Genomic DNA, 27,878 nt, shown 5'->3' on the forward strand with positions numbered 1-27,878 from the left:
CTCCTAACATCTGCTGAGTTATCACTCTAAAACTGAGTGTACCCCCCGCAGGCGCCACCTAGCTGCGAAATAAATAATCATAATATTTTTCAAAACTATTACCTTGATCAACTTAAAATAGGTGTCATTTGAAAGCTTAGAGTCTGAAATTTACAATGAATGTAGCCAATTTGATAAACTCCTAAGTAGTGCTGAGTTATTTGCTGATAAATAAAAATAAAAAAAATCATAATTTATAAACTACTTTTTTGTATTACATTCAGCAATATGTCAAATACATCATACAGCTCTGATAGTCCTGTGTCATACGTCATTTGAAAGGTCTCAATGAGTAGAATACAACAAGCATAATTGTTTCAGGCTTTTTTACTAAACTTGAGCAAGGTTTTTCTAAAAGAAGCCCTTCAAGAGACCCATGTGTAAACCATGTATGGATGCTTAATTTTAGACACATTTCCGCTCGTAACTTCATGAAACATGCTCCGATTGTGGAAAATGACACATCATTATTTACAGCAGATGCTTACAATTAAAATGAGTCCAAACTCAACATAATCCATCACTCAGAACTAAAGATATTCCTCATGGAGTTCTAACACAAAAAAATATCACAGACGCACAGACTCACGTAGCCAATCAAGGTAGCTTAGACTTGGCCTTTTTACTTGTATCTTCATGAAAATTATATCGATCATGAAAAATGGCACATCGTTATTTACAGCAGGAGCTCACGATTAAAAAGAGCCCAAGCTCAATATATTCCATCAATCAGATCTAAAGATATTCCTCATGGCGTTCTAACACAGAAAATACCACAGACGTGCTATAGCCAAGTATATACTCATGAAGCACTCACGTTTGGTTTTCGCTCATAACTTCACGAAGCATGCACAGTTCGTAGAAAACTGTACATCATTATTTTCAGCAGACTATCACTATTAAAAAGAGCCCAAACTCAGCATAATCCATCACTCAGATCTAAAGATATTCCTAATTGAGTTGTAACACACAAACCCCCACATGCGCTCACAGAGCCTTGAATATAGTTGTAGCCTAGCACTTATGTCGCGTTTTAACTCATAACTCAATGAAGCATGCATAAATTGTGGAAAATGGCACATCATTATTTACAGGAGATTGTTAAGATTAAAAAGAGCCCAAACTCACCATAATCCATCACTCAGATGTAAAGATATTCCTCATGGACTTCTAACACATGTCTCTCCCATTCACTTTCAATGGCCAATTGAAACAGTGGCCCTCAATGGCCCAGTGGAACACCACAAGTGTAACTCTGTGCCATTTTGTACAAAATAAAAGTTTTTCAAAACAAAATTCCTGGTGAAAAATTAAAGTAGACTAGTGTGATCATCAGTGCCAATTTTCTTCAGATTTTATTTTATTTTTCCAAAATTATTTAAAAAATAATGTTTTTTTACTCAAAAAATGAGATGCCTACTCTCAAATAAATTAGGCCTACAATTAATCAGATGCAAATAGAAATATAAAACCAGTCCTAATTGGAAGAGAACAAATGGACAAAAAGATTGAATCCAATATTGGGTGATAATATTGCATAATGAGTGATTTATAAGCTATTTTTTGTAGTCCGGTCATTTTTGACCGGGAACACCACAAGAGTGACAATGTGCCATTTTGTACAAAATAAAAGTCTTTCAAAACAAAATTCCTGGTGAAAAATTAAAGTAGACTAGTGTGATCAACAGTGCCAATTTTCTTCAGATTTTCTTCAATATTTCCAAAATTATTCAAAAATAAAAAAAAATGTACTCATAAAATGAGATGCCTACTATCAAATAAATGAGGCCTACAATTAATCAGATGCAAATAGAAATATAAAACCAGTCCTAACTGAAAGAGAACAAGTGGACAAAAAGATTGAATCCAATATTGGGTGATAATATTGCATAATGAGTGATTTATAAGCTATTTTTTGTAGTCCGGTCATTTTTGACCGGGAACACCACAAGAGTGACAATGTGCCATTTTGTACAAAATAAAAGTTTTTCAAAACAAAATTCCTGGTGAAATATTAAAGTAGACTGGTGTGATCAACAGTGCCAATTTTCTTCAGATTTCGTTTAATATTTCCAAAATTATTCAAAAATAATGTTTTTTTTACTCAAAAAATGAGATGCCTACTATCAAATAAATGAGGCCTACAATTAATCAGATGCAAATAGAAATATAAAACCAGTCCTAACTGAAAGAGAACAAGTGGACAAAAAGATTGAATCCAATATTGGGTGATAATATTGCATAATGAGTGATTTATAAGCTATTTTTTGTAGTCCGGTCATTTTTGACCGGGAACACCACAAGAGTGACAATGTGCCATTTTGTACAAAATAAAAGTTTTTCAAAACAAAATTCCTGGTGAAATATTAAAGTAGACTAGTGTGATCAACAGTGCCAATTTTCTTCAGATTTCGTTTAATATTTCCAAAATTATTCAAAAATAATGTTTTTTTTACTCAAAAAATGAGATGCCTACTATCAAATAAATGAGGCCTACAATTAATCAGATGCAAATAGAAATATAAAACCAGTCCTAACCGAAAGAGAACAAGTGGACACAAAGATTGAATCCAATATTGGGTGATAATATTGCATAACAAGTGATTTATAAGCTATTTTTTATAGTCCGGTCATTTTTGACCGGGAACACCACAGGAGTAATTGGGTTGTGAACACCACACAAGGGTTAAAGTGCCCCTATTGTACTTTTTCAGATATTAGCTTTCATGTAGTGCAATGGAGTGACAAATGGAGTTATTGTCTCCTAAAAGAAAGAACTGATTCTGAACAGCCTCAAACGAGTCGTCAGTAATCCCAGTCTTACTTCCTGCACAAATCTAAGTAGGTTTGTAACATATTTGCATAATTCCAGCCTATGGTCTTCATTGGCTGCCCGCAAACAACATCTACTTTGACCCGCCCTCAATCACTGTAGATGTAGCTGAGGCCTGGAAGAGTTTGGATCATGTTGTCGACGTCAAGAAGACACTGTTTTCTGTTCTGCAAAAGCAAATCTACGTTGCTTCACTTCCAAAGTGTGAGGACTCGGGCTTGAATTGATCTGGTAAAACTGAAGCCATCGTTATCGATCGTATCACTAATAATAGATAATAAGCAATTAGTTTCCGACATGTGCTGTAAGTGGTAGATCAATCACAGCAGACTGGGCCATCTGACCAATCAGAGCAGAGTAGGCTGGGGTTTAGAGAGACTGAATCCTTTATGGAACAGTTTCAGACACTGTGAGAAAAGATGTCATGCTACAATGTATATTATGAGAAAATTAAAGTGTTTATCATTTAGCATGTAAACCTATTGTAGGAGACCTCCAAAACAAAATTAGGAACCTTTAAAATTGCATTACCTTTAATAAATGCTTTAGAAGTATTTGTCATTGTTAATTTATGTTGACTAATGCAGTTAACTAATATTAGCAAATTAAACCTTATTGTAAAGTGTTGATATCCTTCATTTCATGCATCTCTTTATTAATGTCACCCTATTTATTTTCTTCATCACTGATTTGCAATATTTTAAATGCTGACAATCATGTCACTAGAGCTTTGTTGATTGTAAGAGAAAGAGGAAGAGAGAGAGACAGAAAAAGCAGAAGATGAGAAGAGAGGAAAATGTCAACATCAGTCATTTTATTTCAATCAAAACACTGAGGTGACTGGGTGCAAGAAACTGCAGGGTGTCACAATAGGAGCAAAGGAAAATCCAGCATCGATTCTTACCCTTGCAAAGTCCGTCAGTCTGGAAACAAGATCAGATGGAGTTCATAGACTGCGAGCAAAGGCTAAAGAACGCAAGACTAGAGGAGGAAGAAAGGAAAAAGTGCATTGGCAGGCAGCATGCAAAATGTCGAGGAAACAAGTGTCAACGAAACTAAGTTTATTTTAAAAGGGTAAAAGATAGAACGAGAGGTTAGTTTTAAAAAGGACATCATGGAGAGGTGTATTCAGTACTGGAAGTCTTCACAGTAGCTCTGGTCCAAAACTTACTAGGATACCAAAACTTACTAGTGCAAAAAAGCACTTGCACTACTGTTCAAACGTTTGGGGTGAATACGATTGTTTTTTTTATTTATAATTTTTTATTTATTAAGCAAGGATCCATACAATTCATCAAAAGTGACAATTTGTATGTTACAAAAGATTTCTATGTATCATGTTTTCCACAAAAAACATTATGCAGCACAACTGTTTTCAGCATTGATAATAATAAGAAATGTTTCTTGAGCAGCAAATCAGCATATTAGCATATCATGTGACACTGAAGACTGGAGTAATGATGCTGAAAATTCAGCTTTGATCACTGGAATAAATTACATTTTAAAACATATTACTATAGAAAACATTTATTTTAAACTGTAATAATATTTCACAATATCACTGTTTTCAAATAAACGTAGATGCAGCTTCGGTGAGAATGGGAGACTTCTTTCAAAATCATTAAAAAATCCTGACCCCAAACTTTTGAACAGTAGTGTATATATTAGCATATAAGCATCTGATTATTTCACGAATAAACGTAAAATTATACTTTTTTTAAATTCTTATATCCATTGGCTTAAGCCAATAGTTTTATATTGTGCCTTCCTTACATAATTTTCATAAATAATTCCCAATGATTTAAGTGATCAGTAGCCCATTTACTGATGAACAATAGTGTTTGAGACAGAGCTAGTGTGTGTGTTCGTGTTTAACGGATGGTACCAGAAGCCTCTGCGCTTTGAGACAGCTCTGGAAGTTTGTTCCTGAGCGCAGCGGGATCCTGATACTGGGGGTCCAGAAGGAAGATTCTCTCGTAAGGGGGGTCGAGGGAGACGCGCGGGGGCACCGGGGGAGTCTGCAGGATTATAGTGTCACTGCTAGAGGACAAACGCACCGTCACCTCCTCCTCCAAAATACGCCTTGGAGCCTAAGAGAGAAAGAGAGAGACACTTTTTGTGTTATCATATTTCCCGAAATAAGTGTTGAGAGAAAAAAACAAAACAAAAGTCATGTTTTATTATTAAATCCAGAAATAATGTAAAATACAGGTAAATAAATCAAACATTATAAACACTATGAATACGTATTTAAGTTTCCCTCACAACAAATCCTTTTTACAAAAAAGAACAGGAATGAAAAATAAGAAAAAAACAAACGTAAATTATAATGGCATTCATTATCAACAACATTTATACCCAACACCAAGCAAACACGTTTATTTAAAGCATTTTATTTAACTACTGTTGTGTGGGAAATGCGCTATACATATAAAATTGGGCTCAAGTACCTCTCTCATTCGGCATAAATTCACACAACTTCTCAGTGCACAACTTCTCAGAGACGCATCTTGAAATTCAGCTATGCTCATCCTTTCAGTAAGGTAGACCAAGGTACTTTACACTCCTCAATATTACATGTGTTGTTGAGCAGCTCTAAAATCTGTTGCATCAATACAAACACACACACACACACCTTCTCCAGGACTTTGCACACATATTGGCACCACAGAATCAGGAAGATGATCACCACCAGCAGGAGAATAATAGTCACCAAACAGCCAATCAGAATCGACGTACTGCCCTCTTCAGGAGAGCCAGTCTTTGATGGCGTCGTCCGGTCCTCTGTCAAACACAGACGGTTTATTAAAGTTCAAGTGAAGTGTGTAGAATGCAAGTTAGTGCAGTAGTCAGGTGTATTCACTTAAAGTCAACAGGAAATGGTGTACGCAACCCATTTTACTTCCAAAAAGTGACACATTTCCTCCATTTGTATTCATCGGAAACTTGCTGGATCACGAAAAACAGTCTCTACACGATTTGGCTGAACAGACATTTAATTTTCTTTGAAATAACATGTATTAAGAAAGTAAACGGTCAAAAATGAAAATTTTTGACGACATTTTGACAATAAAAACACTGTAACGCCTTACCTGTTATTTGAGTAGTTTCTGATACTTTGCTGTTAAATTCATATGAAGGAGGGGTCAAAACTGGAGGCCTCTGGGTAGGAAGCACATTAGTTGCTGCAATGGAAAATAATTCAAACACAGGAAATCACTAAACCTCAAGTTACACCCACTTTAAAATACATTTATCGCTCTAAATGTGAATAAGTAATGCTCTCACTATGAGTGATGCACGCATTTCCAATAAGATGCTTTTGAAAGAAATGAATATTTTTTATTCAGCAAGGATGCATTAAAGTGAATAAAATGGCCAGTAAAGACATTTATAATGTTCAAATAAATGCTGTTCTTTTGAACTTTCTATTCTTCAAAGAAACCAGAAAAAATGTATCATGATTTCCACAAAAATATTAAACAACAGGACTGTTTTCAACATTAATAATACAAATTATTAGCAGCAAATCAGCATGAATGATTTCTGAAGGATCGTGTGAAACCGAAGACGAGAGTAATGATGCTGAAAATTCAGCTTTGTGTGACAGTAATAAATTAAAATTTAAAATATATTCCAAAAGAAAATGATTCTTTTAATTTGTAATAATATATTTAATAATATTTTTTGCCGTATTTTTGATCAAGCCTTGGTGAGCATAAAATACTTCTTTCAAAAACATAAAAATATCTCACCGACCCCAAATTTTTTAACGATGGTGTAAGTGGAAATTAATAAATTGGGAATGATGATATGAAAAGCATTTCACAGTTCTGGCTGAATTTTAATGAGGAAATACTGGGAATACCAGTGGGAGGGAGAGCTGAGCTGTTCTTATTTCATACCAGACTGAAATGAGATCTCGCTGAACATCATCCAAGTGTCAGCAAAGTAGAAGCGGCAGCGCAGGGCCGTGGCCGACCTGTGCTTTAACGGGACGGTCACATAACGAGCGCTTGGGTTCCGGTCGTCTAGAACGGTGTGAAACTCCACCGGCTCTGCCTCCCACTCAGAAATGAGATGCAGTTTAAAAGCACAGGACACGGATGCGAAGATCTTCACACCCCGAGAGAACATGTTGTTACTGTGAACCTGTTGAGGATAAATAAGCATCATTAACATCATTATCATTAACAAAAGTGGACATTATGTTCAGTTTCCAGAACCCTTGTGGACAATCTACTTTCTATTCATCAAAGAATCCAGAAAAAAAAAGGACCACGCATAATGTACAAACGCAGCATAAGAGACTTCTTTCAAAAACATTACAAAAATGTTACTGACACCAAACTAAATAAGATCAACTCTGATTTCATGCTGACTTAAGATACATAGAAACTAAAACAAAGTGACCAGGCTTCAATAAACATATGATTTCTAATATAAAATCATTACTTCAAGATTAAGCACCTAAACCCCCCAGTCCACAGACACTGACGCTATTATGGCAAACAATCCTGTGCCAACATGCAATTATGTTTTATTATGTGTGAAATATGATGTATAATTAGTGCTTCATTAAAGCTGTCATTCAACAAACACTTCAAAGGGCATCAACTTCAAATTATACACATTACAGACGTAACCCAGAACACATGCACATTTTAGGTTCGGTACAAGTTCTGTCAGTGTTAGTGGCTGAATGTCAATTACAATAGAAAATAATTATGGCCATAAATGAATAACATTGTCAAGAGTGTTTCAAGAGCATCACCACGAGATATTAAATATTATATTATTATTCAAAAGTTTAGGGTCAGTAGGATTTCTTTTAAAAGATTAAAAATGCATCAAAAGTAACAGTAAAGATTATTATAATGTATTATAATGTTACTAAAGGTGGGCAATAGGATCAAATACTTATTTCATGATATGATCAATTTTAATTCATTATAACAATGTATAAATCAAATAGTTATTTTTATTATATAAAAAAACAACAAAGAAGCAAATTACAAATAATAGGAAAAAAATGATAGCGATACAAATTAACTTAAGTTTTTCCAGGTACAGTAGGTTTATTTAACATGTATACATTTATTTTAATCTTTTGTTGTTTGATTAACATTAACGACACAGACAGGTATTTTAGGCTGCTGTCACTTTAAGACCGAATGCTTGGATCTAATATACTGACACATATTTGGTTTTCACTGAGCTGTTTACATTCACTTAAGCCATAACCAACTGTATTTACTTGAGATACTCCACATGATTGGCATTTTGACAGCTGCGTCTGTATTGGCCATTCAGGCGCAAAGAGAAGTGGATTCGGGACTGCGCTCTGTCTAAGAGAGATACGCGATACCCCATTGAGTTATTTAGTCACAATTTACAGCACATAATAACTTGATAAACTCTTTTTGAAGATCCTAGTTAAAAGTACACACGCGTCTTTGACATCTTTGCGTCTGACTTGATATCCCGCCTTCACTAACTGTAAGTTAAATTGATAACAAATTGTGTTTGGATGGTAATTTTGTTCTCAAAAATATACTGTGACGAGATTGGCAACCTTTTATTAGGCTATTCTGGGGTTACAGAAGACTGGTACTCTGTTTCAGGATCACCTAGCAAAAACAATTTAGGAAAGAAGAAATACGGGACAAAATATGATATTTCAATTCAAGTTGATAATTCAAGTCAGGATGCTAAAAATCTAGCTGAAATACAGGACTGTCCCAGGGAATACAGGACAGTCCCGGGGAAATCGGGACGTCTGGTCAGCATACTGTAGTTAACGTGTGCCTAGTGTGATGAAAGTGCTTACATCATGCTGACCTTGTCTGAGCAAGTTATATAGAATAAATTAACACTGATAAAAAAATTTTTTTGTGTGATATGTTCAAGAATGCCGGAGGACTTTTGCATAATCAAAGATTCATTAACTTGATGAATTTAGATAATTTTACTGAAATAATAAACTGGTTTTTACTAAATCCTTAATTAAATTTTTCATTAAAAGTACAAGCTTTACACTCAGCTTTAACAAGTTAGTCCTGTTTACTTCCTTTAGTCCAGGGGTGTCAAACTCAGTTCCTGGAGGGCCACTGTCCTGCAGAGTTTAGCTCCAACCAGCTCCAAAAACACCTGCCTGGAAGTTTCTAGTAATCCTGAAGACCTTGATTAGCTGGATCAGGTGTGTTTAATTAGGGTTGGAGCTAAACTCTGCAGGGTTGTGGCCCTCCAGGAACTGAGTTTGACACCCCTGCTTTAGTGCCTCACTGTAATCACCACAGCTCTTCCTCCACTCTCACCTTCATAGAGGTGAAGTTTCGTTGTCTGTCAAACTGGAACTCCATCTCTACAAATCCAGGGCCCAAGCTGTCATTCCTCCAGCCCACGTAGTCATATCCGGGCCACAACTGGTACTGCCTTCTCTGTGCAAAGTCATCCTGACCAATCACACCATCCGTCAGCTGACCCAGCCCCCTAGACAGCTTCCTGTGGGAAGAGAATGACAGGAAGCACTTAGCTCTGGGCGACGAGTGATTAGCATTCATTCTAGAACTTAAAAACAATCTTGATTGTTCTTCCACAGAATGACCCTGAAAACTCCACAACTCCAAAGTTGGCAAGAGGATGTAAAATCAATGTGAAGAAACAGACAACCTCCAAACTATGTATATAAAGCTTTTTTTAAAAAAGGATTGTTCACCCATCAGCATTTACACATGTGTTTCCAAACCTGTTCGACATTCTTTCTTCAAATCATTTAACATTGGAATATACGTTTTTTAAAATTATTATTATTATTGAAATGTAATCGACCTGTAAGGCTGGTGCCAGTATGTCTGGTCGACCCCTCGATGAAACAAAAGGCCCTCCTGAGAATTAACACTTGAACTATCTCCTGCATATGTAACAGGAATTTCTGAGATGCAACAACGCAGTGTAGTTCACACTTCACACACACTATCTCCCCTTCATCCCCCCCTCCTATTCACCTGAAATACACTGAAAACCTATGCAATGTAAACTATGTACAAGAAGTATCTATGCATGTTTGATATCATTTAAAGTGTCTCAGTGCGCCTGGTAAAATGGTCTCATTCTCCCAACCATAATGAAAAGCTAAAAGAAGTTATAAAATATGAGAAAAGTGATGCGTTTCCCTCCCCCAGATCCTCCATTCAGACTATACCTCCTGTATGTAAAACAAGAACCTATTCAAATACAAATTCTGATCTCACAGTGTGAATCCCTGAATAGGGAACCAAAATCTAATTATAATGACAGACGCCACCATTTGGTAAGAATATTGAAGTATCTGGGTATATAAGGAAAAGGTGTAGAAACGTTCGAGGAGTCTGTAGGTTGACTGCCCACACAACGCTGTGTGTAATTTTGTTGACAGGTAATTTCTACAAATTCTGTGATTTCTTAATTATTATTATTGGTATGCTTCACTGATGATTTTATTCTTTTGAATTGGATTTTGAATTATTACTTCATTACCTGGTCAATAAATTGGAAACGTTTGATCTTATTCTGACTGACTCTGAGATAGTTTTTTCCCTTATAGATTAAAGGATCCGTATATTTCCACAAGCCTGCGCTAGACATTAGTGACGACTAATACCTGATATCAGATTCAAGTGTACTTGAATGAGGGGGGCGAGTTATTTCCGTCTAGAATCAGCAAATGCTGTTTGATCAACCTGGATTCGGGTGCGTCCATAACCTCTGTTCTAATTTAATGTTCCTTTAGATAAGTGTACGTGGATATACCACGGGCTTGACTAAACTAAAGCCATTTTAAGAAAAGTAAGTTGATCGACTAACGTCTTTTAATGGTGGTCACGACCTCTACTAAAGTTAAACGATTTAATTAAGTTCCTGAGGTGGCATTCAAGGGGGCTATGTAAGTGTCTTGTTATTTTGTACGTGTGAATACGGCAAATCTCAGATATTTAGCCAATTACCTCTGTTTTGATAAATCAGACTGGCAAGATTGTGATCGTGCAACCTCGAGAGAAGGAGTGCAAAGCGATATAGTTTCCTGATCTAAACGGGTAAAATATAATCAGAGTTTAAAAGAATAATCAAATATTCGTTCACGTTTAATGATGCACAGATATCATTAAAACCTTTTCATTTATGGAGTCAGATGAAATAACGAGAAAATACATATGAGAATTGTGTTCCATTTAATCTTGTTGTGTTGCATAAAAAGGAAAGACAGTAACGCGCAGAGAAACCTTCCCCGTACTATTGGAAACCCCCATTGGACCAATAGACGGGCTTACAACCGATATTAGACATTTAACTGATTTTTAATGTCTTTGAAAGAAATCTCTTCTGTTCACCAAGGCTGCATTTATTTGATCAACAATAAACTAAAAACAGCAATATTGTGAAATATTATTATAATTTAAAATAGCTGTTTTCTATTTTAATATATTTTAAAAAGTAATTTATTCCTGTGATCAAAGCTGTATTTTCAGCATCATTACTCCAGTCTTCAGTGTCACATGATCCTTCAGAAATCATTCTAATATGCTGATTTGCTGCTCAAGAAACATTTCTTATTAATATCAATGTTGAAAATAGTTGTGCTGCTTAATATTTTTGTGAAAACCGTGATTATTTGTAACAGGATTCTTTGATGAATAAAAAAGTTCAAAAGAACAGCATTGCATTTAATGCATCGTTGCTGAATAAAAGTATTTAAAAAACAAAACCAAATGTACTAACCACAAACTTATTTCTATTATTTTATATTTAGATTACTTTTCCCATCAACTAAAACACGCTTAAAATTAATCTGTAAAAACACCAATAGTTTAACAACACTGTTAAACGTAATGTTAAGCAAATCTCAAAATTAATATTAATTTATCATTCTGAACATTATAACGATGTGATGCCTAAATTTAAAATGACAGATTTTAGTTTTTCCATGTTTTATATTTATTTAGACAAAACAGTATAGAATTTTAATATCAACTCTTTTTAAAATACATTTTAATTGATCGATTATAGCCATAACATGATATAAATATTTATCGGCTAATCAGTATTGACCAGAGTTTTAACATCAGTGCATCCCTAAAAGCTAAACATATAGCATTAGATTAGACGTTCACCTGCGTTCCAGGGCCCCGTCGTACGTGGAGTCATTGAGGGGTGTGATGGGATAGCCAGGAGCCATCATGGTCTGGCCCTCTGGAGAGCTGTACGCCGTCAGGCCATCTGCACTCCAGGAGGAAGACAAACAGAGAGGTCCCAAACTTCAATATTGCTTTAGCTCTAGAATGTAATTACTCATTTCTCTTGGCTCACATTTAAGGCACTAGAGCAATTGAGTTCAAATGAAACTAACTTGCTGCAAATCAGACACTAGGGGGCAAATCTACATGGACCACAGCTGCTCGAACGTGACTGCCAAAACGATCTGCTTCAGTCTGTAGCCCATATGTAAGTATGAAACTGAATTAGCATGAACCGCATGAGATCATGCATAACTCGCGTCTATAAGCTTGTGCACAATCGGATTATAATAGTTTGTCAAAATGTATAAATGTAGCCATTCGGCAGCTTAAAGGGATAGTTCACCCAAAAATTAAACTTCTGTCATCATTAACTCACCCTCGTGCCATTTTAAATAGACTTTCGATCTTCGGAATACGAATGAAGATATTTTTAATGAAATCTGAGAGATTTCTGCCTCTCCATTGACAGTCATTCACCCAAAACTCTGACAGTTCAAAACTCGGATCGTAAAATAAATCCAGATGAATGGAACGATTTAATCCAAGTCTTCCGAAGAGACACGATCGCTTTATATGATGAACAGATTTCATTTACAGTTTTTTTTTTTTTTTTTGGGTATATTGTTTTTTGGTGGTTTTTGCCTTTTTTTATTGTGACAGGACAGTATAGAGTGGACAGGAAGCAAGGTGGGAGAGAGAAGGGGGACGGGATCGGGAAAGGTCCACGAGCCGGGACTCGAACTTGGGCCGCCCGAGCGCAACGGCGCTACATGTTGGCGCGCTGACCACGAGGCCATCAGCACCGACAGATTTCATTTACAGTTTTATTCACATATAAACCTTGATGAGCAAACGTAAACAGAAGCTCAGCTAAACCTGCTTGACACACAAGAATGAACCTCATTGGTTCTTGCAGAAGCTCAAACATGTCGCGTAACACAAGAATGAACCTCATTGGTTCCTGCTGAAGCTCAAACGTGATGCGTAACACAAGAATGAACCTCATTGGTTCTTGCAGAAGCTCAAACATGTCGCGTAACACGAGCATGAACCTCATTGGTTCTTGCAAAAGCTCAAACATGTCGCGTAACACGAGAATGAACCTTATTGGTTCCTGCTGAAGCTCAAACGTGCTGCGTAACATGAGAATGAACCTCACTGGTTCTTGCAGAAGCTCAAACATGTCACGTAACACAAGAATGAACCTCATTGGTTCTTGCAGAAGCTCAAACATGTCGCGTAACACGAGCATGAACCTCATTGGTTCTTGCAAAAGCTCAAACATGTCGCGTAACACAAGAATGAACCTCATTGGTTCCTGCTGAAGCTCAAACGTGCTGCGTAACATGAGAATGAACCTCACTGGTTCTTGCAGAAGCTCAAACGTGCTGCGTAACACGAGCATGAACCTCATTGGTTCTTGCAGAAGCTCAAACATGTCGCGTAACACGAGCATGAATCTCATTGGTTCTTGCAGAAGCTCAAACGTGCTGCGTAACACGAGCATGAATCTCATTGGTTCCTGCTGAAGTTCAAACGTGCTGCGTAACACGAGCATGAACCTCATTGGTCCTTGTTTTCGTGACCAAAATAGGCAGGTTTGACGTCGGAACCAGGAAGACTAATTCGCCACTGGTTCCCTCAAGATTTTCCTATGGGGTTTTATAATGGGGTTTTATTTATGAGTAAAATAAAGTCTGTAGTAAACATAACTTGACGATACTTTGACGCTTTGTTCTACAACGTAAACTGCACACCCATACTGAAAATGCAATTTTGAAGCAGTTATGTTTATTTTTGAAAACATATGCTTCAAGTAAGTAACTAGATAAGACAGATTGGGTTGTGAGTGTGTGCAGTTTAAGTTGTAGAACAAAACGTCAAAGTATAGTTTACTACAGGCTTTATTTTACTCATAAATAAATAAAAAACAGGTGAACTAACCCTTTAATAGAAGGCACTGATAAATAAAATGATATTTGTAATTTTTTTAATAATTATATTTGATTAATTATGGGTAATTTTCATGACTCACCCTGCCAGGCACATCCAAACAGCTCTACTCTCATACACACAGTGTGTACGGCATCCGTGACAGGAATCAAGCGCAAGAACCGAGTGATGATGGGAGGATGGAGGTCTCTCACCACAGAGTCGTAGGTGTTTATATTGCCCATTATAATCTGGAGGACAGAAGAAATTAGTTAAACAATAAGGTACAAGACATTGTGGTATATATTATGAACATGCGGTGCATCCGAGACCGCATACTGTATAGTAGGTACTACATTTGGTTTGAAACTTGCTTCACAATCATTACAAAAGTGTTTCTATTCTAAATAGTAAGTGTGTAGTATGAACGAAATTTGGATTTAGTACATCCGCCATGTTGTCACTGTCATGTGACTAATGGCATCTGTTCACTGTCTGCCATTTACAAATCCTCTCCCGTGGCCTCATGGGATAGTAAAGTGTCCATTGAATCAAACTTGCTTTGCTTACATGACAACATTTACACCCAAACATAATTTATGCATAAGCTTTACTATTCAATAAACAAAATAGTGTGAGAATAGAATTACTATGATTATTGGTTACTTTGATGAAAAGTTATAGTTTCAACTATATACTGCACATACAGTATAATGCACTATACACACTACTTTTTTCCAAAAAAATATATTTTATTCTGGATGGATGCATTTAATTGATCAAAAGTGACAGTAAAGGCATTTATAATGTTTATTTATAATGTATTTCTGTTCAATCCTGAATAGAATCAAATCATAGAATTATTCCTATCAAAGAATATTGGAAAAAAATGCATCACGGTTTCCCCAAATAATGGCTTCTGAAAATTCTGCTTTGTTATCACAGTAAGAAATTGCATTTTAAAACATTAAAAAATGCTGTTTTTACTGTATTTTACATCAAATACATGAAGCCTTGGTGAGCAGAAGAGACTTTTTTCAAAACTTTTTAAAAAACTTACCGACCCCAAACTTTTGAACAGTAGTGTATAGCACAATTGCTTTCTGATATAACTTATACACTTGCTAATATTAGTTTAGTACCAAAACTTCAGTTCATTCAGGTCTTTTATATCAAATCTGATTATATAGTACCTCATTATAGTATCTATAAAATACACCCTTGTCTTTCCTACCTCACTGCCAAGGCGGTTTCTCCAGGAGATCCAGCGGCGTCCATCGCGACTGTACTCCAGGCGGTACTTGCGTGCATACTCGTTGCCGGAGTTGCGTGCATAGCGACCCTGCGTAGCAACCACAGTGAGGAAGATGAGCTGACGAAGGTCAAGCTGAAGATACTGAACATCTGAGGGCTGCAGTTGACCAGCAGGACACCAGGCGCCGTCTCCTTCCTCGCGGTTTAACCTGATGCAACAGCACACAGATGCAAATGATAAACAAGAGCTTTATTTATTTGAGGTCAGATCATGAGGAAACAAATTTTATCTTGATCTTTTGCAATAAATGAGCATGATGCAATATAAAAACACTCCCCAGCTTTATTTACTACTAGAACTGCACAATATTCGAGAATATATTGTGATGTGAAAAAATACAGGAAGTTTCAACAGATGACTTGAATAGCTCTATTTGGAAAGAATTAATCATTCTAGAGTGAGTTGGGTGATTTTATTTTTTTCACTCTGAGCACCTTTTTTTAAGTCGGCATGAAACGGAAGTTGTGATAGTCTTTTCTTCCTTATTGTGACGTTTATCTAAGTGAAACGGGTTCTCGGACAAGAAAAAAAAAAGTAGGGCAGGGCTTGATTTTGTCGATGGGGAATTGAATGGATTGTTGTGGTTTGCTATTGGTGGATCTCATGTGAGTGACAGGTTGTCCCGCCCTCGTGCCAGTAAACACATCATCAGAGAAGAGAAGAGATGACGCTGCAAGAGGGAGGGACGTCATTTTGACTAAAGATTACGAGGGCACATGAAGAATTGAAGAATGGAGAACTGTCCATTTTGATTTCATGGTGACTAAGTACGAAATCCTTTTACGGCTGAACGATTTAGGAAAACTTTTACAACTTAGGTGTTCATACCTGTGTTTACTCTTTACAAGAACCATTAAAAACAACTCTTTCCACTTGAGTTTTAAAGGATAACTGTCGCCAAAATTTAACCTAGGTTCTTTTTGTTAATCTACCCGAGTCAAACTTCCGTGTAAAAGCATAATTAGAATGGAAACGCCACTTTTAAGTTTACCGTATTTTCGTTTTCGGTCAAATTGCCTTTTGAATGGGAGTGCTTGGGGCACGACTATGATAGCATCAAAAATCGCTATTTTTAAAACACTAAGGAGGCTCGACACAACATGAAACTTTGCTCGAAGTATCGCCAGGGGCTTTACACATGAACTCGAGCATAGTTTACTAAAAAGAAAGATTTTGAACAACTCACTGTCTCTGTGTCCACCAGCATTTTGTCAGTCAAAAATAGTCGATCTCCGAATGCAGCGTAACAGGGAGGAGAGTAAAGATGGAAAGCTCCTAAAGCTTAGTTCCATATAAATTCACGGATAATTTGTTGTTTTGTCGTTAGTGAAAATCAATATTGACCTTGTATTTGAAAAAGGATGCTCAAAATATATTTTAACACTATTGTACAGTAATAAAAATAGTAATAGAGTAATAAAATAAATGTTATTTTTACTATGATAACAGTAATAATATTTCCAGATAAGATTTTATTTTGACGGTTTGCTGGCAAGTTAATAAACACGCTGCTAGTTTCACAGTGAAGTAACGGTACAGTATGTTCATTTACACGCGTGCAGCTCACAACATCTCAGAACGGCTTGATTCACAGTGAGCTGAAACGAGCTGCTCTGAGACTCTGAAACGCTGTATCATGAACTACACGTGTGTAAAGGATGCGCTTCACTTCACTATATTCACATCATTAAATTGCAGCCTGCACGATTTGACAATCGCACTAAGCCATATTGATATTACTTTGATATATCGTGCAGCCCTATAGACTACTACACGTCTGCACTTCAGTGTAGTCTGTCATAAGTACATTACCTTGCATACTGAGGGCCTGTGGTTTCATACCACTGGCTGGAGGCAGTGATGTCGTCGTTTTTGATCCTCCCGTCCTCCATGCCGAGAGGGTAACGACAGTGAGCTGAAGGACACCATGAGAAAGTGAATGTTTTGGTCCTGTCTGTATGGATGCATATGTTTGTGTAGGTGTGTATGCAACATTACCTGGGTCTATCTGGCCATTGGTGTTCGTTTGTAAGATGGCCAGCAGCAGATAAAGCAGCATAGTGAGACCTCAGAGTCTGCCAACAGACCAGAGTGCAGACTACATCTCTGAAGAACACAAACAAACAACAGTAATGAACCATCTACTAATGTTCCAGTCAAAATAACTGTCACAAGAAGTGAAAGAGAAAATGCTGAATTCTACATGAAAGTGAAAATAAAAATAAATTAAAAGTCCCCCCCCCCCCTTTTTTTTACAGTCAATAAAAAAATTAAACACATTGAAACCTTTTGTAAACCAAAATATTTAAAACTGAAAAACAAAATACCTACAAGACTCATATTCTTTAAACATACACTACCATTAAAAAGTTTGGGGTCAGCTTTTAAAAAAGAAAAAGAAAAGAAATTAATACTTTTATTCAGAAAGGACGCATTCAATTGATTAATTGAAAAGAACTGTTTTCAACATTGATAATAATAATAAAAAATGTTTGTTGAGCAGCAAATGAGCATATTAGAATGATTTCTGAAGGATCATGTGACACTGAAGACTGGAGTAATGATGCTGAAAATTCAGCTTTGATCAAAGGAATAAATTACATTTTAAAATATCATAAAATAGAAAACAGTTCTTTTAAATTGTAATAATATTTCACAATTTTACTGTTTTTTTCTGTATTTTTGATCAAATAAATGCAGCCTTGGGGAGCATGAGACACTGATTTTCTGTGCTTGTGTTTTATCTGGTACACCATTTGCACTCACTGACTGATGTTGAACAAAACATGTTTAGAACATGTCAGAGAACCGACTATAAATTCAACAAATCGGCACCCTGATGCTCTCATGCAGGGCGCAGCTGCACAATCCTCTGGGTTTTCCGAGTCCTGTGGGAACCCACAGGTCATATTAGCATCACTGCTATGCTAACTATGCAAACTATGCCAGAGCAGATGTGGCCGGGAATGACTGAGAATTCCAGCTCATTCAGGGTGGGACTCTCAATAATGATGAATAAAAGAGGCTCTTTCTTAAAACACACAGAATCACTGACACTCCAATTGTAAAAACAAGAACTGTTACATAACATACCATGCCATTATTGAGACTGCACATAAAATGTGAACAATAATGTTTTATTGCCAGCAATTACTCATGCATGCCATATTATTGTGCATTTTATGAATAAATATTTTTAATTTATATATATTATATTATATATAGGGTGGATTCTGATTGGCTGTCAAGGGTTTTATCGTTCATCGGCTCTGAAAGTGATTCCAACGATATTGTTTCTTTGTGCCTTTATCGTTATAGTTGTGATGTGGGCTTTTGGACAACTTTTAGAACACTATCTTTATTGTTATCATTATAGTTATCATTCTTGGTGTGAACTGGCCTTTATTATTGAGTACAAATCACACAATATATTTTAAATAGTCATAGTATTCTGAGGTTTTCATCCAAAACTTTCGTATGAACTTCAAATATTTCCCTATCATTAATAATAAAGAACAAACATCACTATTATTGCTCATTTTTAGGAGTGAGAGCTTTAGACCAACCGCTAACCCTATCATTATTAGTAGAATTAAATTAAAGGGATAGTTCACCCAAAAATGAAAATTCTGTCATCATTTACTCGCCCTCATGTCGTTCCAAACCCGTAAAATTTTTGTTCATCTTTAAAACACAAATGAAGATCTTTTTCATGAAATCTGAGAACTTTCTGTCCCTCCATTGACAGCTACACAACTGACACGTTGACGCTTCCAAAAGTTCATAAAGAGATTGTAAAACTAATCCATATGAATTGAGCGGTTTAGTCCAAATTTTCTGACGAGACACGATCGCTTTATATGATGAACAGATTTAATTTAGGCTTTTATTCACATATTGATCAGCGAACAAACAGAAGCTCAACCGAACCTGCTTGACGCGTGACAACAAACCTCATTGAGCTTCTGTTTATCATAACTGATGTGTGCCTTGATGATGTGATTTTTTTGCTAAATTGTACAAAGCTACAAAAGGGCACAACAAACCTGGAGCATAAAGCTTTTTAAAATCACAAATCACAATATTTATCAGATTTATTATAATTTTTCCCCATATGGTGCAGCCCTAACTGGAAGCGCTTTGAAACATGATGAACACCAACAAGGCAACATCCTAACAACCACCCTAGCATTGATGCAGAGTGTTTTGCACGGGCAAACGCCACCCACACTTTCCTCAGAATCTAATTTACATGTATTTAAGTTCCTGGTAGACATCATAACCAAAGAGACTTGCAAGAAACCGAACAAATCCGTGTTCTGCAGACCAAAGCCTAACAAAACTTTCATCAAAAGCCTAAGCCAGACTTCAGCGCTCTTCTCCGGAGCCGGGGTCCCGAGGGCCCCTTTGATAGCAGTGAGTATCAGCGCTGGAAACACTGAGATAAATGTTAGTGTTGTTGTTTCTGCGCACTTCAAGTTTGAAACTGTGTTGACTGCAGTGCGATTACTGTGGAGGGTCTCTCTCTTTCCCCCAAACCTCAGACCACAGGAATGTGTCTGATTTCATGACTGCATCACGCCCCAGCCATTACCCCAGAGACAATTACACACAAACCATCATCAGCCATTACTTACAACTATGACAAGTTCAGCGAGTTTGGTCGTTACGAAACAGCATCACAGACAACCGGTCCCGGACGATTATTTATGCTACAGAGACATAATACTGATACTGTACTTCAAATCATTTCGCTTGTGCTATTATTGAATATCTGAGAGGTCAAGTTTAATGTGCCCCTGTTATGCTTTTTCAGATATCACCTTTCATGTATTGTGTAATATAGCCGTTTGTGAAAAAAGGTCGGCAAAGTTTCAAAGATCAAAGTGCATGATAAATAGAGTTATTTTGTCCTAAAAGAAAAAAACTGATTTTGAACTGCCTGAAATGAGTAGTCAGTAATAACAGTCTAACTTCCTGCACAAATCTTGTAACAAATTTGGAGAAAAATAATATTTTGAGTTTTGACAATTTTAGACTCTTTTAGAAATGTTTTATTAATATTGTCTTGTATATAACATTTTAAATGGTTTGGCCCCTTCTGTACTCTGTGACTTTGTTTATTTTAGCTCTTAATACTCCAGTAGATTGTCATCCATAAGACATTGTGCTGTACACTTTTGTTGTTCTGCTTTTAGACTATCAGCTTTTTATGTGAAAGCAACTACTCACTGGAATGCTTTACCATCTACAATGAACTTTTAGACTTTTTAAAATGAACTAAGTATTTATTTGGTTGTGGCGTAATTGCTCTGTAATTATTATAAATACAAAGTTCTGTCATGAAACTCTAGATGGCGCAGGCTAAACTCAATCTGCTTGCAATCACATCATTCTCTATAGGGCACAGCTGATTGGTTCCTGCTGTATCAGTGAGCTCGTTGCTCAACCTTCAAATACTTGGCAGTATTTGCTGTTAGCAGACTACAGTGTGCTGTCAGAAACCCTCCACCTTCCCCAGCTCCACCTGTATAGATCTGCTATGGGTGATTTGTGAATGTTATATTGTACAGCAGCAGCATGTCTTGCTCACAGTTAAAAATTGTACATGGGTCCTTTTTAAAATAAATGAAAAATAAACAAACACTGTAGTTGCATCTGAGACCTGGAAGAGTTTGGTTCATGTTGGTGAGATGTCAAGATGCTGTTGTTTCCTTCACTGCGAAAGCAAATCCACTTCCAAAGGATGAGGAGGACTCGCACTGGAAATGATGGCATCATAACTATTCGTATCTTGCTGAGGAAGCCTGTGTGGAGCTGAAATTCAGATATGGTAATGGGCGTTTCGTTAAATCCGACCAATCACAACAGACTGGCCATCTGACCAATCAGAGCAGAGTAGTCTCTCGGAAAGGAGGGTTTTAGAGAAACAGATTCCTTTATTGAGCAGTTACGGACACTGAGAAACCTTGGATGCATGCAAACCCATTGTAAGAGACCTCCAAAACAAAATTATGAACTTTTAAAATAGCATAACTTAAAATAGCATAACCAACTTTCGAATGGTGGTGTGTTATCAGAAAAGGCTTTTGATCGTTACAGCCTGTAAACACAATAATGATGTGTGAAGGTTCATGTGTTTATCACACAGCATGTTTTCATTGTGTTGATGAGAATACCCCATGAGCCATTACATAATTTGCAAGATCGGAACATGTTCCACCCCACTTGCATGTGAACAAAAACATACGCACTCGCATATTCAAACTAACATTTCTGGAGTGCAAATTAAACGTTTCGAGAGAAAATTGCGTGATACTTTATTGCCACTGCATGATAGGGGGCCGCAGGTATAATATGCATACTAAAGGAAGAAGAGAGAGAGGTAGAAGATAGAGGTTGCAGATGGTTTATGTAATATTTGGCTCATGTAAAGGCCTGTCCAGTGCCGGGATTCCAGCCTTCTTGCTCATCTTTCTAAGAGGCCTCATGTGACCGACTGGGAAACACAGCAAAGCCACAAAACATTAACAGCACTAACAGACCCTTTGCTAACAGGGAGAATCAAAAAAAAAAATAATAATAATAATAAAAAAAGAAAGAAATACAAACTATTTTCTTTAAATTCAGCATAAATTAATGGAAGTATGATGCGTAAATGGTTTACAATTTACATTATATATTAGGATTGCCACAATAATCTTTCCCAAAAGCGTGAAATTTCACAATTCTCCAAGACAATTTTAATATCACAGCAAAAATTAATAAGCTATACTGAACACATTCCTTTATTGACGGTTAATACAGTGTAATTATTAGCAAATTGAATAGTTTTTGACAATGAAGTAATGAGCTTTAATTAGTATCAACTTGAAACCAAAGTGGCGGTACTTTTGACACCACTATATGTCAAATTACCCAATCTTTAAAATTACCCAAAATGCAGCATACAATTCCACTAAGTGGGATCTTAAATACAAAATTGAAGCTAAAGTTGACTATGAAACCATTACCTACGAGGATTTACTTTAAAACTATTTTAACTTCCGAAAATGCTAATAAATTTTACAAGTAATTACAAAGAAACAGCAAGTAACAGATTGAATTAAACGCTGAAGTAGAAGCTGAAATTAAGTTAAAAAAAAATTAAATAGTATTTTCTTGTAAAACATTGAACATTGAAAAAACTTTGAAAAATATTTTTTATATCAGAAACAATTACAAAGAAACGGCCAGTAACTCAGGATTAACCATGAAATTCTGAAGTAGAAAAACTAAAAAACCTACTCCAGTAATTATTGTTTTATTTACAACTTTGGAAAATTATTGTACACCATTTATTTTAAGTAGGTTAAACATACTGTAAATCAGTGAATCAAGCTACATTATGTTGCATTTGCACAGCACCTTTCCTGAAAAAGACATTGTATCTACAAAGTTCTGCAAACAACGAACAGGTTGTTTCATGAGAGAAAGTCTATACCCAAATTCCACACTCTTGCAACTAGCATGTACATGCACGCATGCTGACACACATATGAACCTCTGCAAGCATGCAGGGACGCGTTTGCCCTACTGAGCTAGAATTAAAGGACCGAGAGAAACGTAAACCCATTCTGTTCACTCATCTACACAACATGTTTCGCACACAAACATCACATGCATCACACTCACATTCCTGCATCCTGGTGTTAGGGAACTGTAGTACAGTTCACTCAATGGCCTCTGACAAGCCTTACTGCCAAACATCTCAAAATTATGCAACACAAACAATGTGCAGAGCAAAACCAAGAAAGAGTCGCTGGCAGCTCACCAGAGAGATAGAGCGAGAGACTGCACAAAACCACAGCCAGAACCGACATTAATGTTGTAAATAATCTCATTCAACAGTCGGTTAGTCAGGTTAGATAGACCTCAAATGTACTTCAAATACACCACACAGGGGGAATAAAACATGACACTAAAAACTGAGGAGTCTCAATGTACGCAAAAACAAATGCTGTTGCCTTAAGGACAAACTTACTGTGGCCACACAATTGCTTGAAGAAATCTTCAAGTCCTTTATCTATTCAGTTCATGCTTAGACCTCTATGTTTTCCCAAGCATGAAAAGATCCCATATGAAAGGGGAAAAAACACAACTGAGATCTTTGGAATATGGCTATAGATTTTTAAAATTTTATTTAATTTAATGCAATGGACTTTGGTCAACAGCCTTTTGTTTCATGGTCTTGAATTGATCAAGTCTGAGAAGAATAGCTGAGAGGTCTTGCATTGATGTAAGATTGGTAAACTCAAAATAACTTATGACAGCAACTAATCAGCATCACAGTTTCTCACATTTCAATGTGAAAGAGTGAAGTGACCCACTTTCTTAATAGCAGGACTCAGGAGTGCAGGACTGATGTTTTTCTCTAGTGGTATCACTACTGTTATTGCTGCTAATAAATGAGTAGCTTGGGATTAGCAAGTGTGCAGTTTTAACATTTAGACTACTGTTCAAATGTTTGGGGTTGGCACATTTTTTTTAATGTTTTTGAAAGAAAACTGTTATGCTCACCAAGGCTGCATTTATTTGACCAAAAATACACAGTAAAATTATGAAATAATTACAAATAATTTTTTAATAATAATTTTAAAATGTAATTTATTCCTGTGACGGTAAAGCTGAATTTTCAGCATCATTACTCCAGTCTTCAGTGTCACATGATCCTTCAGAAATCATTGTAATATGCTGAGCTCCTGGGACCCGCTTAAGAAACATTTATTATTATTATCAATGTTGAAAACAGTTGTCATGCTTAATATTTTTGTGGAAACCAAAAGTTTTTTGGGGATGCTTTGATGAAGAGAAAGTTTAAAAGAACAGAATTTACTTGAAACAGAAATATTTAGCAAATCTCCTCTTTATCGTCACTTTTGATCAATTGAATACATATTATTTTCTAAATAAAATGATTCATTTCTTTTAAAAAATGAAATTTTGCAAATAAGACGACATCTGCTTGCAAAGCCCATCCATCCCCTACAGTCCATCGGGGAATACATTTTGTTCTTATTTCTGGGAAATCACTTGGGTAAGAACAAAATTGTAAATAATGAGCTTCACTTGCATTCGATGTACAGTAGTTTTGCAGGCTATTAGTGAATAAAGCTTTTCTGTGCTTCATCACATCTACTGTGGTACTTAAAAATCACTCAACCTCTCTCAACAAATTCATATTGGCTCTATAACAAACACATACTCTCTTGATCCCCATTATGACATAAACAAAACCATCATCAAGCCCAAAATCAAACAGTTGACGGTAGCCATTGACTTCCATGGTATTTTTTCCCCTAAAAAAATGGAAGTCAATGGCTACCGTTTTTTATAGTTCAACAGAAGAAAGAAACTCATTCAGGATAAGGGTGAGCAAATGATGACAGAATTTTGATTTGGTTGAACTATCACTTTTACGGTCTGCAGTAACTTTCACAGATACACGATTGAACAGAGAGCCTGATAATCAGACACAGACAGAAACAAGAGCTGTGAGCACAAGTGAATTTATGAGAATTTACGCTCGAGGCATTTTTCATTTATTAGGCAACATCTGACCTCTGCTCTGGCACACAACACTTTCTTGCATCACAGGAGAAAGAAAAACAGCGAAAGTCACTTAATAAAAAACAGAGGAAATCGCTGTTATAACCGGCTTTCTGAAGATTAAACTCAGAGATGAAATGCCTCGGATTCTCAGATGCAAATGCTTTATCGTTAATAAACATCAATAACCCGACACCTCTCAAGCAACAGGTGAACTTGATGAATTTCAATTAAAGATCTTTCACTTTTCAAAGCAGCAACATATCAATCTATCCCCAATTCCTCCTCACTGAGAGCAATCCACTGAGCTGTGTTGTTCTTTTACTTCTTTCATGAAAGTTTCTAATACATTCCTGTTAATACATTGGGGCTAGTCGTCACACTTACTCCAGTGAATATTTCTCAGAGTAAGTTTAGCAGTTTTTTCTTAAAATCAATTCAATAGCAGGGTACATTTTAAAGGAGCAAGTTGTCACAACCTGCCACTAAATAGTCTATTTAGGTTTTTCTGCACAATTTAAACAGTAACACATTTATACATTTCATTAAACATCAATCTTTGAAAATGTAACAAATAAAACACGAAAACATTGCTTTTAAAGAATATAAAATTACAACTTTGAAAACGAGAATGAAAATAACAGATGACTCAATAAAAATGTGGCCCAACGTGATATTGAATGAATAAATAAATATGAGATTCTTTTACAGCATGACGTAATTCATTTCTCGAATAAAACATTCTTGCATGTTTTGATAAAAAAAAAAAAAAAGAGTCTTTGTATGCAAGTCTAAAATAGTTTTAGTCTGTTAAAGAAACTGCCTTTTCGCCCCATTAGTAAAATAGCACATTCAGTTAGGAATTGGACATGATGGAAAGAATCGACTCTTGGTTCACAGAGTCAACAAGTTATAATAGAGGTCAACAGTCAGGTTCTGGTAAAAACTCCATTCATTTTCTCCATAGGGAAATTGATGTTTAACGATAACTTATTAAGCTTTAAAGACAGACCTACTGTGAGATACAAGGTTGTTAATCCACGGTATTGGCTTCTACTGAAGCCGCCAGCCTTCAGTATTTATTAAAATAATCGTGTTTAATGTTGGAATCCCTGGTGAAAAACAACATTACCCATGATGCTGTAAATAATTCTTTAGCCCCGCCCACTCCCATGAAGCACTGCGAATGACTTGTATGTATGTGAATATATATATATATATATATATATATATATATATATATATATATATATACACACACATATACACACACATAGTTTATATACATAATCAACATTTGTAAATGATTAGTTTTATATTTCTCAATCGTTAATAATTCAATTATGCTGTTTGCAATGCTTCATGGGATTGTAGTTTGTCACAGTATGTACAGTCTTGTACTTGAAAATCGGACAAAAAAACAAAAGGTACATGTTGTAGCCTACCTTTTGTCTTTTTGTCCGATTTTCAAAAACTTTTTTACTTCAAATCAAAGATTGTAGTGTTGTGATTCACCTCAATTTGCTTGGTTCATGGCGTATAACACTTTGGCAAAGCCTTTTTCACAAATCCCTATTCCCTTTGGGAAAAATGGAAAAAAATCCATTTATTTAAAGAACAAACGCCGCTAAAAAAGGGGGGGGGGGGCAGGCACTGTTGCACTTCATTTAACCGCTCGGACTGATTGATTGAGGCTGATTCGGTAACGAATCGTTCAGACCGGTTTGTTTGTGAACGACTCAGATCCGACTCGGAAAAACTATTCATTCACTAATCGGACACCCCTCGTGCAGAATCCATAAGGTAAAACATCGAACAGATCTTTTCAGAGGTAGTCATGGTAACGGCGATCAGTTATCATCAATTTTTATAGGTAAAAGTTAGACATGCGCACTGCGGCCTGGTTTATAAAGCTGAGTGTCAAGGAGACAAATTAAAACACAATAAAGCATCAACTTACAGAAACAAACTCATCAAGACAATAAAGTGAAAAAACAGCCACAAAACATTCCACCATTCTACGGTTATAATCATCAAACATAAAAAAGAACCATGTGGATGATATTGTCAATTCAAAACTTTTTACACAATCGACTGTAAATGAAAGATGTCTAAAAAAAAAGCGTCCAAAGTTGGCAAAACAACGTTTCAAGCATCTATGAATCACCTCGAGTTCATCTGATCTGTCTGAACGCAAGAGTGTTTCTCAATCGCAACAAAAGAGTCCAGAAAAATCAACAACTTCAGTTTGTCTTCAGAAACTTTTCTATCTTTCGCTTTAAACTGACAAATTACCTGTTTTCGGGATCCTGACAATCGTTTCGCCGAAATCACATCCGAAAATCAGCACGCCATTACAGATGTCGAGGCATTGTGTTCAAGAGTTTATGTTCTTCAACACTGTTACAATGCATCGGAAGATCTGCTGCACAGGGGAAGAAAAAAAAACGGTTCAATGTGATTTTTACATCACATCCCTCTTCCGGCCACTTGAAGAAGGAGAGCAATGAATGTAACACTGAACAACTGAAGGAATAGAAACATTATTATATTATATTATATTATATTATATTATATTATATTATATTATATTATGATATATTATATTATATTATATTATATTATATTATATTATGATATATTATATTATATTATATTATATTATGATATATTATATTATATTATATTATATTATATTATATTATGATATATTATATTATATTATATTATATTATATTATATTATATTATAATATAATATATTATATTATATTATATTATATTATGATATATTATATTATATTATATTATATTATATTATATTATGATATATTATATTATATTATATTATGATATATTATGTTATATTATATTATATTATATTATATTATATTATA

At 35.8% G+C, this 27,878-nt stretch overlaps 2 protein-coding genes across 2 annotated transcripts in view; one reads left to right on the plus strand and one right to left on the minus strand.

Moving 5' to 3' along the window:
• LOC311082737 (uncharacterized protein) overlaps nucleotides 1–16,112 on the plus strand; it is a 212,721-nt gene extending 196,609 nt beyond the window's left edge. The window contains exon 6 of the transcript XR_014606155.1: nucleotides 16,054–16,112. The gene's annotated coding sequence lies outside the window, so the exon portion shown is untranslated. The remainder of the gene's footprint in view (nucleotides 1–16,053) is intronic.
• ddr2l (discoidin domain receptor family, member 2, like) overlaps nucleotides 1–27,463 on the minus strand; it is a 39,422-nt gene extending 11,959 nt beyond the window's left edge. The window contains exons 1-11 of the mRNA XM_084113793.1: nucleotides 27,278–27,463; nucleotides 17,393–17,500; nucleotides 17,207–17,309; nucleotides 15,314–15,542; nucleotides 14,183–14,330; nucleotides 12,022–12,127; nucleotides 9,190–9,376; nucleotides 6,778–7,024; nucleotides 5,965–6,057; nucleotides 5,508–5,656; nucleotides 4,758–4,962 (exon numbers count right to left, since the gene is read on the minus strand). Of these exons, the coding sequence (XP_083969919.1) occupies nucleotides 4,758–4,962; nucleotides 5,508–5,656; nucleotides 5,965–6,057; nucleotides 6,778–7,024; nucleotides 9,190–9,376; nucleotides 12,022–12,127; nucleotides 14,183–14,330; nucleotides 15,314–15,542; nucleotides 17,207–17,309; nucleotides 17,393–17,453 (1,528 nt within the window). The 5' untranslated portion in view covers nucleotides 17,454–17,500; nucleotides 27,278–27,463. The remainder of the gene's footprint in view (nucleotides 1–4,757; nucleotides 4,963–5,507; nucleotides 5,657–5,964; nucleotides 6,058–6,777; nucleotides 7,025–9,189; nucleotides 9,377–12,021; nucleotides 12,128–14,182; nucleotides 14,331–15,313; nucleotides 15,543–17,206; nucleotides 17,310–17,392; nucleotides 17,501–27,277) is intronic.
• Nucleotides 27,464–27,878: the final 415 nt, after the last annotated feature.

This window comes from Abramis brama (assembly GCF_963993115.1).
Source record: "Abramis brama genome assembly, chromosome: 5".
Classification (NCBI taxonomy): domain Eukaryota; kingdom Metazoa; phylum Chordata; class Actinopteri; order Cypriniformes; family Leuciscidae; genus Abramis; species Abramis brama.